This window comes from Terrapene carolina, unplaced genomic scaffold (assembly GCF_002925995.2).
Source record: "Terrapene carolina triunguis isolate 2854851 unplaced genomic scaffold, T_m_triunguis-2.0 Scaffold58, whole genome shotgun sequence".
Classification (NCBI taxonomy): Eukaryota; Metazoa; Chordata; order Testudines; family Emydidae; genus Terrapene; species Terrapene triunguis.
The window spans coordinates 83,720,413-83,736,672 of NW_020664409.1; the positions used below are offsets into that span (position 1 = coordinate 83,720,413).

The 16,260-nt window shown below is 36.2% G+C and overlaps 1 protein-coding gene across 1 annotated transcript in view; it reads left to right on the forward strand.

The window, feature by feature from the left end:
* Nucleotides 1-11,992, forward strand: part of EMC2 (ER membrane protein complex subunit 2) — a 59,733-nt gene extending 47,741 nt beyond the window's left edge. Inside the window, exons 8-11 of the mRNA XM_026646076.1 lie at nt 1,359-1,440; nt 2,474-2,584; nt 4,354-4,458; nt 11,390-11,992. Of these exons, the coding sequence (XP_026501861.1) occupies nt 1,359-1,440; nt 2,474-2,584; nt 4,354-4,458; nt 11,390-11,476 (385 nt within the window). The 3' untranslated portion in view covers nt 11,477-11,992. The remainder of the gene's footprint in view (nt 1-1,358; nt 1,441-2,473; nt 2,585-4,353; nt 4,459-11,389) is intronic.
* Nucleotides 11,993-16,260: the final 4,268 nt, after the last annotated feature.

Genomic DNA, 16,260 nt, shown 5'->3' on the forward strand with positions numbered 1-16,260 from the left:
GTGTGCCTCTCCATAGCCTCAGTGAGGGGTCTTGGAGTAGCCATCCATATGTGTGTAAGCTGAAATCGGGGCCGTGATAATATATAATGATAAATGTATGTACCAAGATATTATGAGTAAATTGTGGACCAAAACTGCTAGTTTTTATTTTAAAAAATACAGTCCCTATTACAAATATAAAGTGTACAGCTATAAACTTTCATAACATGGTTCATTTGCTATTATAGCTAAAGTAAATATCTGTCAATATTTACTTTATGAACCCCAGTTTTCTGGGTTTGGGCATCTTACTATTTCAAACCACATTGAACTAAGATGTCTTATACCTGGTTTAAATCCAAATTCTGAATGTTCTACAGGTAACAGTGTAAATCATTTGAACCACACTGAAATTTTATGGTTTGTATATTTAGAAAACAAAAAGGCCCCCAAAATGGTTTTGTGAGCTTTTTCTCTATTATTTTTTTAAAGACTTCATTAAAGAAAAGAGTGGTAACTTCCTCTTTTGGAATGGTATAAATATTTCCATTTAAATGTGTATAGTATTTTGTATCTGTATGCAAATCTGGTATAGTTGATTTAGGGGTGTTCACGTTAAGGTGTTAGGTCTCAGTCTTGCAATTAATTCCTAAAGGGTAGACCTAGCAGGGGGTTAATTCCAGAATCAGAGCCTTACTCCATAATTTTCAATGGCTTATATGGCATCAAATAACTTAAAATACTTTCTTCAGCTGTGGAACAAAATGATGGTAGCTTGTCTTTAAAATTAATCAAATGCTTTGTAGCAGTTTGGGTTTTTTAAAGTTTTGAAAAAGCACCAGAAGATGTCTTGTATATTACAGTGGTACCCATCACTGCTTAGTAGGTGTCTTAAGTGTTCACACCTTATATTAATTGTTTCTGTATGCCAAATCCATTAAAATGACACATAATATATACTCAATACTGGTCATTACACTGTTGGGTGTGGAATCCTTCAATAACTTCAATGCATAGTCCTCTGAAAGAAACATGAGTTCACAATGATATCAGAGCATTTCCACTGAGCCTATTTCAGTTCACCAGGTATTATGATTTTATATAAAAAAAGAATAAATCCTCAATTTTTTAAGGTTTCAGAGTAGCAGCCGTGTTAGTCTGTATCCGTAAAAAGAACAGGAGTATTTGTGGCACCTTAGAGACTAACAAATTTATTCTGTTTTATTATCATAAATTTCATGAAATAATGAGAGACAATATACGATTATAATAAGGAGGGCTAAAAATACTGAATTGTAAAGAATACAATAGCAAAGACCTGTACACACATCAAATCAGCAGTTTGTTGTATGTCACTTTCTGGTTTTGATGTTCCTCAGCTATGCAAAGGCGGCCTTCTGTTTGGAGGAGCTTATGATGACTAATCCACACAACCACTTATATTGTCAGCAATTTGCTGAAGTAAGTATTTTCAAAAGAATCAATTGTGTTTGAATAGCTGTTCTGGTTTTGCTACTAATGGGAATAATACAAATACTAAAAAAAATATTTTTTATTCTATGTTTCACCTTTGGGATTTTAAGTAAGTACAAAGAGGAGGCATCAGTTTAAAACACCTGATAGAACTTTGCACGTTCAGTAATGATTTTTTTTTTTAAATCCTAGAATTACTACTATTACTAAATTGTAAATAAGAATTAAACCATCATTTGTTGAATGTACAAATTCTTATTGAAATAAACTAAGCTTGTTGAAATGTTTATGCTCTTCAATGAAGTTTCAAAACTAAATGCATGAGAAATTAAACCTTGACATAATATTAATGCTTTTCTTGGGAAGTATGTTTTGCTTTTGGTACAATCAAGGGGCCAGATCTTGCAGTCCTCCTTTGTAGGAAATCTTGCCTGACAGAGAATTGGGAAAAAATTACAGGATTTGGCCCAAGATATTTAGCAGTTTGCACTAGATTCCAGTTTTTAAATTTAAAAAAAATGGCATTATTATTAGTGGGAGTAAATACAATTCATTCTGTTTACATGGATTAAATATTAGATAATTGTTCAAATTTAAGAGTCTGCTTATATCACTTTGTGGTTCCTAGAAATCCAGATTTCTAGAATACATCTTCTAATATGTATTCCCTTCTCTAGCTAATGTAATAATGGGAATTAATTCATTTAATTTCTCCTTTATTCTGTCAGTGAGCGACATTTAAAATAGCAGTGACTTTTTTTATAGTGAGAGCATCTTTTTTCTAAATTTGATTATTAAAAGGATTAGGTACCTCACAGACTAGTGCTTTGCCTTTTGTGTTTCACATGACATTCAAGATTTAGATGAGTCTTAATGATTTTAAGAGTAGTTTCTATAATCTCTTTCATTCCAATAGAAAATATCTACCTACTGCAGTTTCTGGTGCCCGAGGCATGATGAAACATGCAAATTTTCAAAGTAGTAAAATAAAACAGGTTTAATCAGTCTATAATTTTAACAGGTTAAATATACCCAAGGCGGGCTTGAAAACCTTGAGCTATCAAGAAAATATTTTGCACAAGCATTGAAACTGAACAACAGAAACATGAGAGCTTTATTTGGACTATACATGGTGAGTTTGAATGAATACTCATTGATTGTGTGTTGTCATTTAAAATTCAGTAATCTTCCTAGTCTAATATAATAGTTTTACTGATTTGAATGAGAGTTATTAAATATCAGGAATGAACTGTTTGTTTGGCCAACGCACTAAGGGCCTGCTTCCACACCAATTGAAATCAATGGGACACAAGAGGACCTAGATTCTGTTCTTGCTCTACCCCTGACCTTCACATCACCCTTCTGTGCCCTTAGTTCCCCATATATCAAATGAGATAATTATACGTCAACCTGCGTAAAGTGCGTTGAGATCTAGTTAGCGCATTGTAATGTGGTTTTGTTTTTGTTTGGGAATTTAATTGCAAAAAGTGTGATTATTCTATAACCTTGTCTGTACTACAGAAACTTTGCAAAAATTTCCCCAGTTTCCTACACCAGTTCAACTCCACCGGGGGTAGCAACAGAGGAAGCCTAGTGTAAATGAGTTGCCGACATTTTAAGTAATTCACCTTTGAAAAGCAATTGGATAAAGTGAACTGTGAGGGTACTAGAATTATTATTTATTTAACCTTAACTTACCATTTACATGCATTTTTGGGGATTGGGTTATTAATGGTAACAGTATGTGCTTTTTAACAATTATATTTATTATTATAGGACTGTCTTAACCTTAAGTTAACAATGTGTTTTTACTTGGGAATAAAAAAAAATTAGTGGACACTAGCTGTCAATTAGACATTTGGTAATGAATCAAGCATACTATATGTAATATCTTCCCTTTCTATTTAGGGCACACTCAAGCACTGAATTGTTAAGCATTAATGAGACCAAATTAATAATAAAATAAAACCTTTTTCCTAAATCTGTAGCTTCTTCATTACTGAGTGGTGATGGGATTTGTTGCTGCCAGAGTATGTAGAGTCCCAGTGTTTCTGCAGTCACAAGTTGGTTAATTAGTTTTGAGAATTTTCTGCAAGCAAGCAATTATCCCGTATGTGTTTTACGTTAATGGAAACTTCTCTAATGAAGCTATGTTCAACATTTATATTTATTTTAAGGGTAGACATGCACGAAGCCTGAACTACCTTATAACTGTTGATCTCTAATATGTCAGTCTGGATACTAAGGGTATGTCTACACTGCAGTTAGACACCAGCGACTGGCCGATGCCAGCTGATTCAGCCTCTCAAGGCTTGGGCTAATGGGCTGTTTAACTGCACTGTAGATGTTTGGACTCAGGATGCAACCAGAGCTCTGGGACCCTCCCACCTTGCAGATCCTAGAATCCAGACCAAGCCTGAACATCTCCACTGTGGTTAAACAGCCCTTAGCCCGAGCCGCATAAGCCTGAGTCAGCTGGCACTGCCAGCAACGGGTGTTTTACTGCAGTGTAGACATATCCCAAGACATTGGGTTTTATAGCCTCCTTGCCAGCAGATGGAGACAGAAAGCTATTTTTGTGACACTTTCACCCCATAAATGGAAATGGACTGATTGAATATGCCCAGTTCTTTTTCTGTCTCCCACACAGGGATAGGAGAGAGGGACCTTCTTGTGGACAGCTGAACCCCAAAGTCTTTAATTTTAGTGAGATCAGTTCTCAATTCTTTGAACAATGTAGTTTTAGGCTGGAGACTGTTTATGAGCCAAGGATCATTTTACTTTCTCCCTTCGTTCCTTTCTGTTGGACTGTGTGTGGAGCACACCACCAGTTCCTATGGTCCCCTCTTTTGTATATGTATGTATTTTGCAATCCTATTATTTTTTGTTTTGTAATCCTAGTCTGCCAGCCATATTGCTTCCAATCCTAAAGCAAGTGCAAAAATGAAAAAGGACAATATGAAGTATGCCAGTTGGGCAGCTAACCAAATCAATAGAGCTTACCAGGTCAGTATGTTGTCTACATTTTAAAGTCTTCTCCTGGACATACTGCATATCTCCATGTTATGATAAAATGGGTTACTAAAAGGCAAGATGTCTGCATATCTTAATAGCTTTTCTGCTTCTTTTAAAATTAAATAGGACAGATTTGCAGCTTCCGTAAATCAGCATAACTTGATTGATTTCAGGTCACACCAGCTGATGATCTGATTCAAATGTATGCATTCTATTTCTACATAAAGGACTCTGATGTTTTACGTGCTGTATTAATCTGTATAGTCTACTGATATATTTTTTTGTCTCTACTGATTAGTTCTTTCTAGTATTAGCATTGAATGCACAGGGTAGCATTATATGAATCTCCAAGACTTGGGACTATATATTTTGGATTGTTTCATCATATGTGATATGTCAGTAGTCAATTAAAATAGTTTTGAATTTCAATTTTAGTTGTGTTATTTACTAAAAGAAAACTAATTAAGGGTTCTTAGTATTTGCCCTTCCCTTCAGGTTTATAAAGATCATAATAAATTATTTAACAATGTACCAGATAAGTATCCTAAAATGTGCCAAATCACTGTTGGTGCTGGTTTTCCATAGTTTATGTAGGAAGTGGACATGATATATTGCATAAAATTAAACTTTGTGGGCCAGATTCAAAACTCCAAGACAATGGGAGTCTTTCCAATGATTTAAAGCAGGGATTGGCAACCTTTGGCATGCGGCTCGCCAGGGTAAGCACCCTGGCTGGCCAGGCCGGTTTGTTTACCTGCCACGTCCGCAGGTTCGGCCAATCGCGGCTCCCAGTGGCCGTGGTTCACCGTCCCAGGCCAATGAGGGCTGCAGAAAGCAGCGCGGGCCAAGGGATGTGCTGGCTGCCGCTTCCCGCAGCCCCCATTGGCCTGGAGTGGCGAACCGCGGCCAGTGGGAACCGTGATCGGCCGAACCTGCGGACACGGCAGGTAAACAAAGTGGCCCGGCCCGCCGGAGGCTTACCCTGGCGGGCCGCGTGCCAAAGGTTGCCAATCCCTGATATAAAGGGTTATGCATCCGGCTGTATGCAGGTTTAAAATAATTCTTGAATAGGAAACAGTTATTAGCATGTTGATTTTTGCTATCACTCTGCTTTCTGAAATCATGTCCAGAACTTGGTAACTACTCAGCTTGTTTATTATTTGTACTCGGTAGCAACTGATGACCACAATAAAGAATAGCACTCCTTGTGCTAAGTGTTGTACAAACACACAGGAAGGAATGGTCCCTTCCCCGAGTTTACAGTCTAGTTTAAGACAAATCACATAATGTGGATGTAACAAACAGAGGGGAATGGGGTGGAGAAGAAGACATTTATAGTGACAAGTCTTTCCTCTGAGACTATTTTTGTCTGTGTAGTACAAATTGAACCAGCTCACTCACTCAGGCCTATCATTCAAGGCAGATAATACCAAATTCACTGAAGATGATACACAATGAAGAAATCCTTTCACGAGCCTGGCCTCCCTAGTAACACTTTCCATGCTGTTGTATGTATAAGGTTGTGGTATTGCAACACACGCCTTTCTGGTCTCTCTCACCCTCTTTTATCGAACAAAATTAAGTGTGAAGAAAAGTCCACTTTTCTCTTTGCATTGGTATCCTTTCTGGTGTACATTGTTATTTCAGTGTCTGGGTGGAGTGTGGTATCTCATTCCCCCACAGTGCCTTATTAGGATATTTTACCTTGAATGTGCCTTACTGCTTTCTAGCTTAAAGCTATTTAATGGTATAACTGATGTTCTGCAGCTGACGCTTGTGTAATTTAATTGGGCTTTCTCTTCATGACATCAGGTCCTGACCACATACAGCTTTACTAAAGCAAGAGGGCACATAGGGTATAGCTTCTCTGGAAAGTGTCAATGGCAGATGTTAACTGTGAGACTGTTTCCACTTTGCACTGTTAGTCAAGTGGTTCCTGACTCAGCACACTGATGATTTCTCCTTTGAAACAAAGCACAGTATACCCATAAAGAAATGCACAGTTACTTGATAATTAAAAGGATGGCTTAGGTCCCCATATTTATATGGTTAACTGCACTTCATTCCTTATGTCAATAAATCATCAGCATATTTCTTCATGATAATAAGCAGTGTGTGTGGAATGCCATCCTATCTTTTTATATATGATTTGCACAAAAATGTGAAAGACTCCCATTGACTTCAATACGCGTTGAATTGTGCCTTATGTATCTTAAGTAAAATATTGATAGGAATCCCACGGATTGCAGGATCCACCAAAGAAACCTGGGGAGCAGAATGTGAGTTGCATTCGGTTTCTTGTAGCTAAGTACAGCAGGATAGCTTTTAAAAGATGTATCTTTCAAAATTAATGCAAATACTAGTGCTGTTTTCATACAGGAATAAAACAAGCCACAGAGATTAAAGGACTCAAGGCAAGTTTTTTTTTTTAAAGTGAGTTGGGTGCCCAGTTTAAAACACTGGATTTTGGGGGACAGGTGCTCAGCACTTTCTGGAAAACAGCCTCTTTTAAGGTGTCTCAAGTTGAATACCCAAAGTCACAAGCCCCTTTGACAGTGCTGGCCTTAGTGAATTGGTGGCATAGTCAGGATTAGTACTATGAAATCTTGAGTCCCAGGTTGGAACTTTAAAACTAGAGGTTTATTAGTAAAAATGAAAGCTTGTAGTTATTTGATTCACAGCCACTTATTCTTGTTCTTTTCATGTGGCTGGCTAACAGCTCAGTATCACTCAGGAAATACGATTTGTGTGGTTATTTTTTGTTTTGTTTTTGTTTTACTCTATGGTGCAGTTATACAGTTTTTGTGAAGTTATGTTGGAGCCAGGTTAAAATGATTGGCTCCCCTTTCTCCGTTGATGCTTACCAGAACAGATCACATTAACACAACTAAAATATATATTTAAAACAAATGTCAGAACTTCTTTGTGCCTTCATTTCTTTGTGACACATTGCATACTTCAGATGTATTTTATAGCAGTTTGGGATAAAAAGTGACAAATACCATATCTGACTGAAACTGCAGGGTGGATTTCGATTTGCAGCATGTATTTACTCAAATTAGAATTTAGACAGCAACTGGCGTGAACAACATTCCTCTTGCCAAAAAAAAATAAAAAAATACAGCTGGACAGGACCATTTCCCAATCCCACTCTGCTTAAAATGTGAGTCTGACAAAACCGTGGTAGGGTTTGGTGACGCCATAGAAAATCCAGGTGGTACAGGAAATGGTTTTGTTGCAGTAGGTGGCCTTCTCCCTTCTGAGTTGATATGGAATCAGACCCCTTGCATAATATTGTGGTGTTGAAGATGAAACTTTGGTCACTTGTGCCAATTAACGTCCCTATGGCCTTTTTCATGAGAGGAGATCTCATTTTGGATAATTAAATAGTCTACGAAACTCCACCCTTCTCCCACATTCCCCAAAGTTCTATGCAAAGTGAGATAGGAGACATAAAATCTTAGTGAGTTTGCCCGGGGTTTATGAGTTCTGCTATGTGGACTTGCTGACATTGTCAGCAACTCAGTTTGTCCTTCAGTCATGTCTGTTCTCTTACTCCAGAGAGGTTATGCATTCTTCATCCAGATTTGGCTGCCTAGCAAAGTAATGTGGATTTGTGGCTCTGAATATGGATGTTTTAATTGAAGAAGTGTAGAGGTGTTGGGAATCTATTGCAAAATATATGCTCTTCAGATGGCTTTTCCATGTGGATTTTAAACTTAGATTCCTACCAGTTTCATGCACAATACCATTAATTTTGGATAACTTCCTCTATTTTGTCAAGTTCAGGTCTACAAGTTTATTTGATAAATATTCAGTTGTTTTGTTTTTCAGTGGATCTCTATTTTTGATAAGCCCTAAGTAAAAATGTTTCTTTAGTGGCCTACTTCTCTTCATCTGGCTTCTGGAACCTAATTTTAGTCTTTTGCTTTGTTTTTTCCTGTAAGCTTGAGTCTCTATTCAAACTATTGAATTACTTTTGTTTCTTGTATTAAGTGGTTTATTTTATTTGTGAACACTCAGATGAAATTAAAAAAAAAAATTTAGGCAAACAATTTAGGAAAACAAAATTATCCAAGATCTGTCAGACTGGAATAGGCTCCCAAGGAAAGTAGAGTTAGGAAGGTCGAATTAGATCGTGAATTTTTTTAGGAGTACAAATATTTCCACTTATGTATTTTTTGGCAATCCATATTTATTTAGGTGTTCAATATTTGTCCATCCCTGCTAACTAGTGCTTCTCTAGCTGTGCCTGGTCTAGTAGAGAAATGTCCATTTAGGAAGGGAGAATTGTCTGGTATCTAGAACTCCTAACCCTGACACTAAAAACAGGATTACGTCTCGGGGCATTGGGTTTAATTGTTTGTAAAAAAAACACTGTTAACCCATCATATGAAAGCCTTTATAAAAGTACCAACTATTGAAGAATAAGTGCATTTCTATTACATTAAACACTTGAGACTGGTGGCTCGTTATCAAGGTTAGGTTTTACATTGTGTGGAGGTCACAGAACATCTTTTTAGTGAAATTCTGACCTGTGGTATCAAAGCAAGCTCCCTACAGTTGTATATAAAATCCATTTATTTAACTATTGACATGAATCACACAAAAAGTGAAGAACTACTTCTTTCTTTCTGTCGCTTAACATCGAAACAAAATATGGCTACCTAATACTCTCCAATTAGATAATTGGTTTAGCATGTCCTGTGGTAGAAGCATTTCAGCAGAGGCAAGCAAGTTTGATTAATGCTCATGAAAATCTTTAATGTGATCCCACTCGTGGTAACTTTCCAGATAAATGTTTCTTAGGCACACTGCTAAATTCTTCAGTGTTAGTGAGTCACATGTTATTTATGATTGGAGAGGTGATTCTGTTACAAACCATTTGGGAAACAGAAAATTAAATCATGATTAAAAAAAAAAAAGGATTCCGGCTCAATCAACTGAATTGCAGTATAATGCCGGAATAGACAAAATAATTGGTCGTCAAGGAAAATTTGAAGTGATTATATTTCAAGCTTCTATTTGTTATGATGTGGAGTTTAGTTTTATTTGTTCTAATTTAAAGTGCATGTGTCAGTATCATTAAGGCAGCCACTCATGAAACTAACAAGTAATGTTTCTTAAATTGACATAAAATATTAATTTTGTTCTCAATGTCCTTAAAGTAGAAACAGAAGTAAAATTCTGCTAATTTTGAAATCCCCTGCCTCCCTTCTCCAATCACCCCCACCCATCCCCCAGCTATTTCTACCATGCAGCATTACTTTTTGACCACACCGTGCACAGGCTTCTGTGCTATTACTGAAAGAATCACAGGAATCATAACACATGCTTCTTTTTTATTTTTTTTTTAAATCAAAGCTGTTTCTCAAAGAATTGGACCTCCCCAAGTATTTGATTAGGACTGTTCTTGTTTTGTGTAGAAAAAGGAGGGCATAGAAGAAAGGTTTTTTTCTGTTCTGTTCAAATCCAGGCAAAAGATACTTTATCAGCTGGGAAGGCAAAAAGCAATCTCTGCTGTTCCTCTAAAGTGTTATCATTATGGGCAGTTATGGGAATCTGACAATTTAAAAGGTGGATTTACATCTACTAGCACAGGCAAAATTAAATAGCATTTCACGTCCAGAAAAAGCGATGTATTTTTTAGTTAAGGGATACAGTAAACAGTTTGTCATCATAGCTACATTTTATGCTTCTAGATATTTAATTTGTAATGCCCTTTTATTTACCATACCAAATCTAGTTTTTTAGCAACACAAAGCTAACAGCTAGGAATTAAGGGAAATCTAATGCTAGACTGTAGCCTAAGGGGTCAAAAGCAGGTTAACAGCTCCTGCAACTTGCTGCTGCTGTGATATTACCTGAGCTTGATCACTTAATCTTTCTCAACAGGTCATGAGAAGTTTGCTAAATTAAGTTAATTACAAGAGAGATGGGACACATCATAAATCAAGCACTAAGCATGCAGGACAGCAGTGGTATTTGAAGAAAAAAATCATTAAATTGTAAATTTATTGAGTGTTTAGATGTTAACATTTAGTCAGAGAATAGGGTATTTTACTAACAGCAAATTATAGTCAGTACTTCTTTATCACCAAAATATTTAGTGTGGGTATGTTAAAAGAAAAAAAAGAAATGGTGGTGGCTCTTTTTTCCCACTTGACTGAAGCACCAACCTAGCCAATAAATCTGTTGTGTTATATCAGGCTGATGAGTGATGGGAATTGTCAGTACAGTTAGAAAACTCATTTTGAGATCAGCATGGGGTAGTCAACAACTTCCCCCTCCCCCCCCACACCCACCCCGATGCTAGGCTACTAGTATAGTATGGAATTTAAATGCTAAAATGTACAAAGGTAGTATTTGCATGGCTTCATATTCCTTCATTACCAATATAGGCTTTATTTCAAATTCAATCTGGAATTACAATTGTAATGGTAGATTATAATTTAAATAAAAGGTTCTGACTCACAATCACAGTTGAACCGAGAAATACATTTATGTGATCACTGCCTTGCTTTACAGTATGTTTTTGTAAGTAAACTATTCCATTCCCGTGCTGTAAATAATATGGAGTCTTATTAGTTTTTTTATCATGTGCAGATCCTGCCTCTATCAGAATATGAACATGATCTAAGTTAAATCAAATAAAAGACCAGCTTTTTTAAATGTTTGTGATAAATCACAAAGACGACAATGGAAAAATTCTCTTTTCTCGTGTTAAGGTGAATGCTAACTTAAGTGGTACAATCTTATTGAAACATTTGTTTGTTTTTGCAGTAAATTGGTGGACTGTGTGTTTTAAAAGTTATTTTTGATTAACGTTTAGAACCATAGCTCGTACAAGACTATTGCACAGCATTGTGTAGTGCATTTTCTGTCACATGACTGGTAAAAGTGAGTTTATTCTTTTCCTTAGTTTGCAGGTCGCAGTAAGAAAGAGACTAAGTACTCTCTGAAGGCAGTGGAAGACATGTTGGAAGCCCTGCAAATCACTCAATCTTAGGCTGTCACAAAAAGATCTAATGTTAGATTTTACAACTCCATGTTCAACCTTTAATGATCTATGAGTTATGTTACTTTAAATGCCTAATTCCATTGTTAGTTAATGTGCTATCTTAAAGGATGTTTTTATGAAAATTTAAAATGTCTATTTATTGCTGCTGTGAAGAAGACACAATGAAAACTCACTGAAATGTATAACTTATCCCAGGAAGATAACAAAGAAATTAAACATATTGCACATCAGTCTCTTTAGATCCTGTATGTACAGTGACTGCTTTTTAAGCCATAACCTGATGTAGAAATAAACTTGTTAAATGAACAAGTACAATTATGTATTGGGCCTGCAGACTTATACATATAGATGAATACCATATGTTAGATAAAATTATCTGAATTGAATACTTGAGTTAAAATGTGGTAAAAGGTAAACAATTACTGAGCAGTATTCATTATACAAACATGAATCATTACTGTATCTGTGCACAGTTTATTCAAGAATAAATTTGATATTAAAGTTTTTAAGATATTTTCTTGTGTGTAGAAATGGAAGCAATATAATCATGCCCTTGGTTTCAGTGGAAATAACTCACATGCTTAAAGATAAGCATATACTTAATGCTTTGCTGGAGCCTTTGTGTATAAATGCATGAGCAAGTATCTGCTTGTCTGTGCAGCTATGTGATTGATGCATCTGCCTGCACATTTTTTATTTGTGCAGTTAAGGACAGTAGGAAACCACCTCATACTTCAAGAGCTATGTGAATACAGCATTGTGTACTAGTTTTGATGTTTACTGAGCAAAACAGTGCAACTAATGGTTTATGAATCTTTGGTTCAGTCAGAATTAAGCTGCTGTTAATTCATAAACTATGGCAATTTAGTCATGCAGATGTTTCTTCTACTGCAGTTTCAGCAATCGAGCTGCAGAGTGGAAATTATATCAACTAAAAAATTCCAGTCAGAAATACTTCAACCCTTGATTTTAATGATGGATATCAACATAATTAATAGTATGGCTCATATTTTAAACTTCATATTCTTCTATACCCAGAGTGAGGTTAAGTCAAAGGCACTATAAGCCTTCCTAAGGCCCCAATTCCTGTGGTCATGTGATGAGATCAGAGACTTTCAGCTTTCATTGAAATAAATAAAAGTTTCTGTCCCTCATGGATTCACAAAATAGCTTGAAAACATGACCCAAGGGTAACTGTTACCTGCCGGAGTCTGCCTACAATAGCTCAAATTGCTGTTTTGAACAATAGCTCCAAAATGTGAACTGACTTATTCATCTTAACTCTGAAACATGCTTCCACCCCAAGCAGGAGTGGGGTGTGGGCAGTGGGGCCTTGAGATGTGGGTTTTGCCCTAGATTGCCTTAATTCAATCCTGCTAAATACCAAAAGGCATGTATTATAATGGACTTTTTCACATTTCAGAAACATGGTTTACTTCATTTGGGTCACTTCACCTCACAAAGATTTAAAACAAAATTAATTAATTTGGTTTTACAGTGAATCATTGAGACAAACCATGAAGTGTTTCCAAACAATGGGTTGAAAATTTGGTAAAATTATTGAAAAATAGGTACATTTTTCCATAAGTACTTGTTAAACGTGAAGCCAATGATGTACGTATTTTGGTTTTAAATGAGTTGCCTTTGATTAGTCAATTCAGAATTAGCTATATTATTTATAATATTTACTATCAAGTGTAGGAATAAAAGCTAGGATTTTTTTTCCACATTAGGAATGTTTTCAGTATTAATTGTACCAAGACTAGAAAGTGGCAGTTCTCACAAACATTTGCTGTCCTTAATTATGATCTTATTCCTCATCAGTTCCACGGTCAAAGGATTTCCACCTCCAGATTACTTCTATATAAAAAGTTGCCCTGTCTTATGGGATATACTTTAAATATTTAAAATTTCACTTTTATACTAGTAGCTAAAAGAAATATATGTATTCAGCTAGTTCTTGAGTAAATCAAGGAGATACTTTATTACAATAACTAATTCACAGGCCCTTTTTATTGTGTACTTTTAAGATGACAATAATATGTCAATAGAGAATATTAAGTGTGAAACTCTCAAAAGTAAGCTTAGAGATTTCTTCATGAATTTACAGCCTTATACTGTAGGAGTGCGCCATCTAGAGTTTTAAAAAACTCCATTAATTTCTTCAGCACATTCTCCAATAATTTGGTTGCATCCTGCAGTTCAAAAAGAATGGGAAGCTCTAGCAATGTTTGTTGAAACACTTCTGTACAAAAAATAAAGTCTCTTCTTTGCCTCAGAGGTTTAGATTTTCTAAATGGATTCAATTTGCTGTATGTTTTATATCCAATGTAGTTTAGTTACTATCACTATAGCATTAAAATGTGAAACCCATTGAAACAACTATTTTATAATGTACACATTCATCTCTAACTCCAGTGAGTGAAGTATAAGATTCATGCTGTGAAGTTTCAGCTCCTAGTGCTGAGTTTAGGATCATCACTAAAATAAAACCACGAAGGTACTAAGTATAGTAACATCCAAAGTGTTTAAACATTTTACTGTGTGTAATTTCTCATTTTGTAATTAGGAATCATTCTCCCAAAATTTATTTCTGCCAATTAAATAATAATAATAAATTGAGATATACCTATCTCATAGAACTGGAAGGGACCCTGAAAGGTTATTGAGTCCAGCTCCCTACCTTCACTAGCAGGACCAAGTACTGATTTTGCCCCAGATCCCTAAGTGGCCCCCTCAAGGACTGAGCTCACAACACTGGGTTTAACAGGCCAGTGCTCAAACCACTGAGCTATTCCTCCTCCCCTGAGTTGTACTAAGCTTTTGTGCAGTGTTTACCTCCCAGTGTGTTAATAGATAGTGCACTTGTCCCAGGCATCAGACAGCTGGTGGTCCTTGAAAATGAACATATAAGATGTTCTGTGTGAGACAACTTTCAGCATAGCTAGCACATTGACAACTTATTTGTGAAATCTAGGCCCTGTTACTAATTCCCAAATTATCCACAAATAGATATCAGTTTTGTTCCTCCTTTGAAATTATTCAGTGACATGTCATTTTATTGACTGCTCACAGACTATCTACTATAACTGTTGCATCAAGTATTCCCTCTTTATGTTATGTGACTAGTCTCATGGCTTGGATGCTTCCCCAAGCTTCAGAGCTTAGAAAATGGCCTAGCGAATATTTATGCAAATCTACTAGTATGAATATTTGTGAATTTTTCTTTCCACTAACATTTGCAAACAGTTGGCCAGAATGTTTATGGAAAGTGATTGAAAGGGGTTGCAAATACCATCAAATATATTGAGTTTTCTATTCAGATGAAGAATTGTAAATCCTATATTGCATTAGTCCCACCTTACACAATTTTGTGTCCAAGATCTATGATAACCTCATTCAGTAACCTCATTCATATAGGTTGACTGTTCCAAGAATAGTAAACATTTTTGTAAAATACTATTGGTGTTGCCTTGGTCTAGTGAATAGAATTTCATACAAGGGAGTTTATTTAACTGAAAAATAAATGTCACTAACTTAGGTGCTCTGACAATGACAAGCACTATGTAAGTGCTAAGCATTGTCATCAGTGTGCAGTCCCCTCTCTCCAAAGTAATAGGCTGTTATTCCATATTGTTTCAACTGGCACCATAGATTAAGCATCATATGTTGAGTTACAGCATTCTGCTTTTTGATACTTAACAGTGAAGCTGTTATTTCTTATGTGGTTTTGTGCACCTGCAGTTTGACAGCATGCATGATGGGAGGTAGGTATTTGTGTTTTGAATTGGAACAAAATGCATAGAAGTATACAGCAGAATCCATGTTCTCCAGATGCAAGAATGTGTATATTTTGTGTAGAATAGATCCTCAAACCTCTTGCAGTTTAGTGTCCAGAATATCTTGCAGTTGCTTTGGGAAGTTCTGTTATTAGTCAACGGAGGGTTTCCTCTTGGCAGTGTTGTATTTGTGATGGCACCCATGTTTGCTAGTCATTGCATTTGCAGTGGAACTTGTGTTTCAGCCAGCTTTAGAAGGGAGGAGAAAAGGAAGGCAAATTAAACTTGATTTACTGGCATGAATTCATTAGCTTCTTGTTACTTGCACCCACATATGCCAAGAAGACCAAGCATTCAGGTTTGCCATAATTGCTCTCCATGTTGTAACTGAAGAGCTCCTATATATTTAGCTGCACAGCTAAAAATCCATTAAAATCTAAAACATATGCAACACAGTTAAAATAATGTGTTATGTGACTTGATGAGGCTATCCTGGAATGCAAGGCAAGGACCATTCTCCCAACATTACTCAAAGTAAGATCAGAATTTAGCAGCATTACAATGCTGCTTTAAAACTTTTTTTGGGTCCAGATAAATGGTTTCACTTTATACACTGCTTATATTACTTGCTTTACTCGGTGCTTGAAAGAAGAGAATTCTAGGACCAGTTATTTGATTGGAGCTGTAGATATACATGGAGGGTAAAGTACTTTGGACTAGTCATTAGTCTTCTCTGAAATGATTCTGCACCCTCAAAGATCTGTAGCCTTTGATAGGCACCAGCAGGAAGTTGGATTTAAACCAGAGAGTGTAGTTTTCAGAAATACAAGTTCATTAATCTGCTTGCTTCTAAAAGGAAACTGGGAAGGGGGGGTAGGGGGAGGAGTGTGGTCCAGGTGCTGGATGTGAAGTGAGAAAAGTCTTTACTACACAGGTACATTTTATTCGTTCTCTCAGGAAATCCTCCAATTGCAAATGACAGCGCAAGTCCCT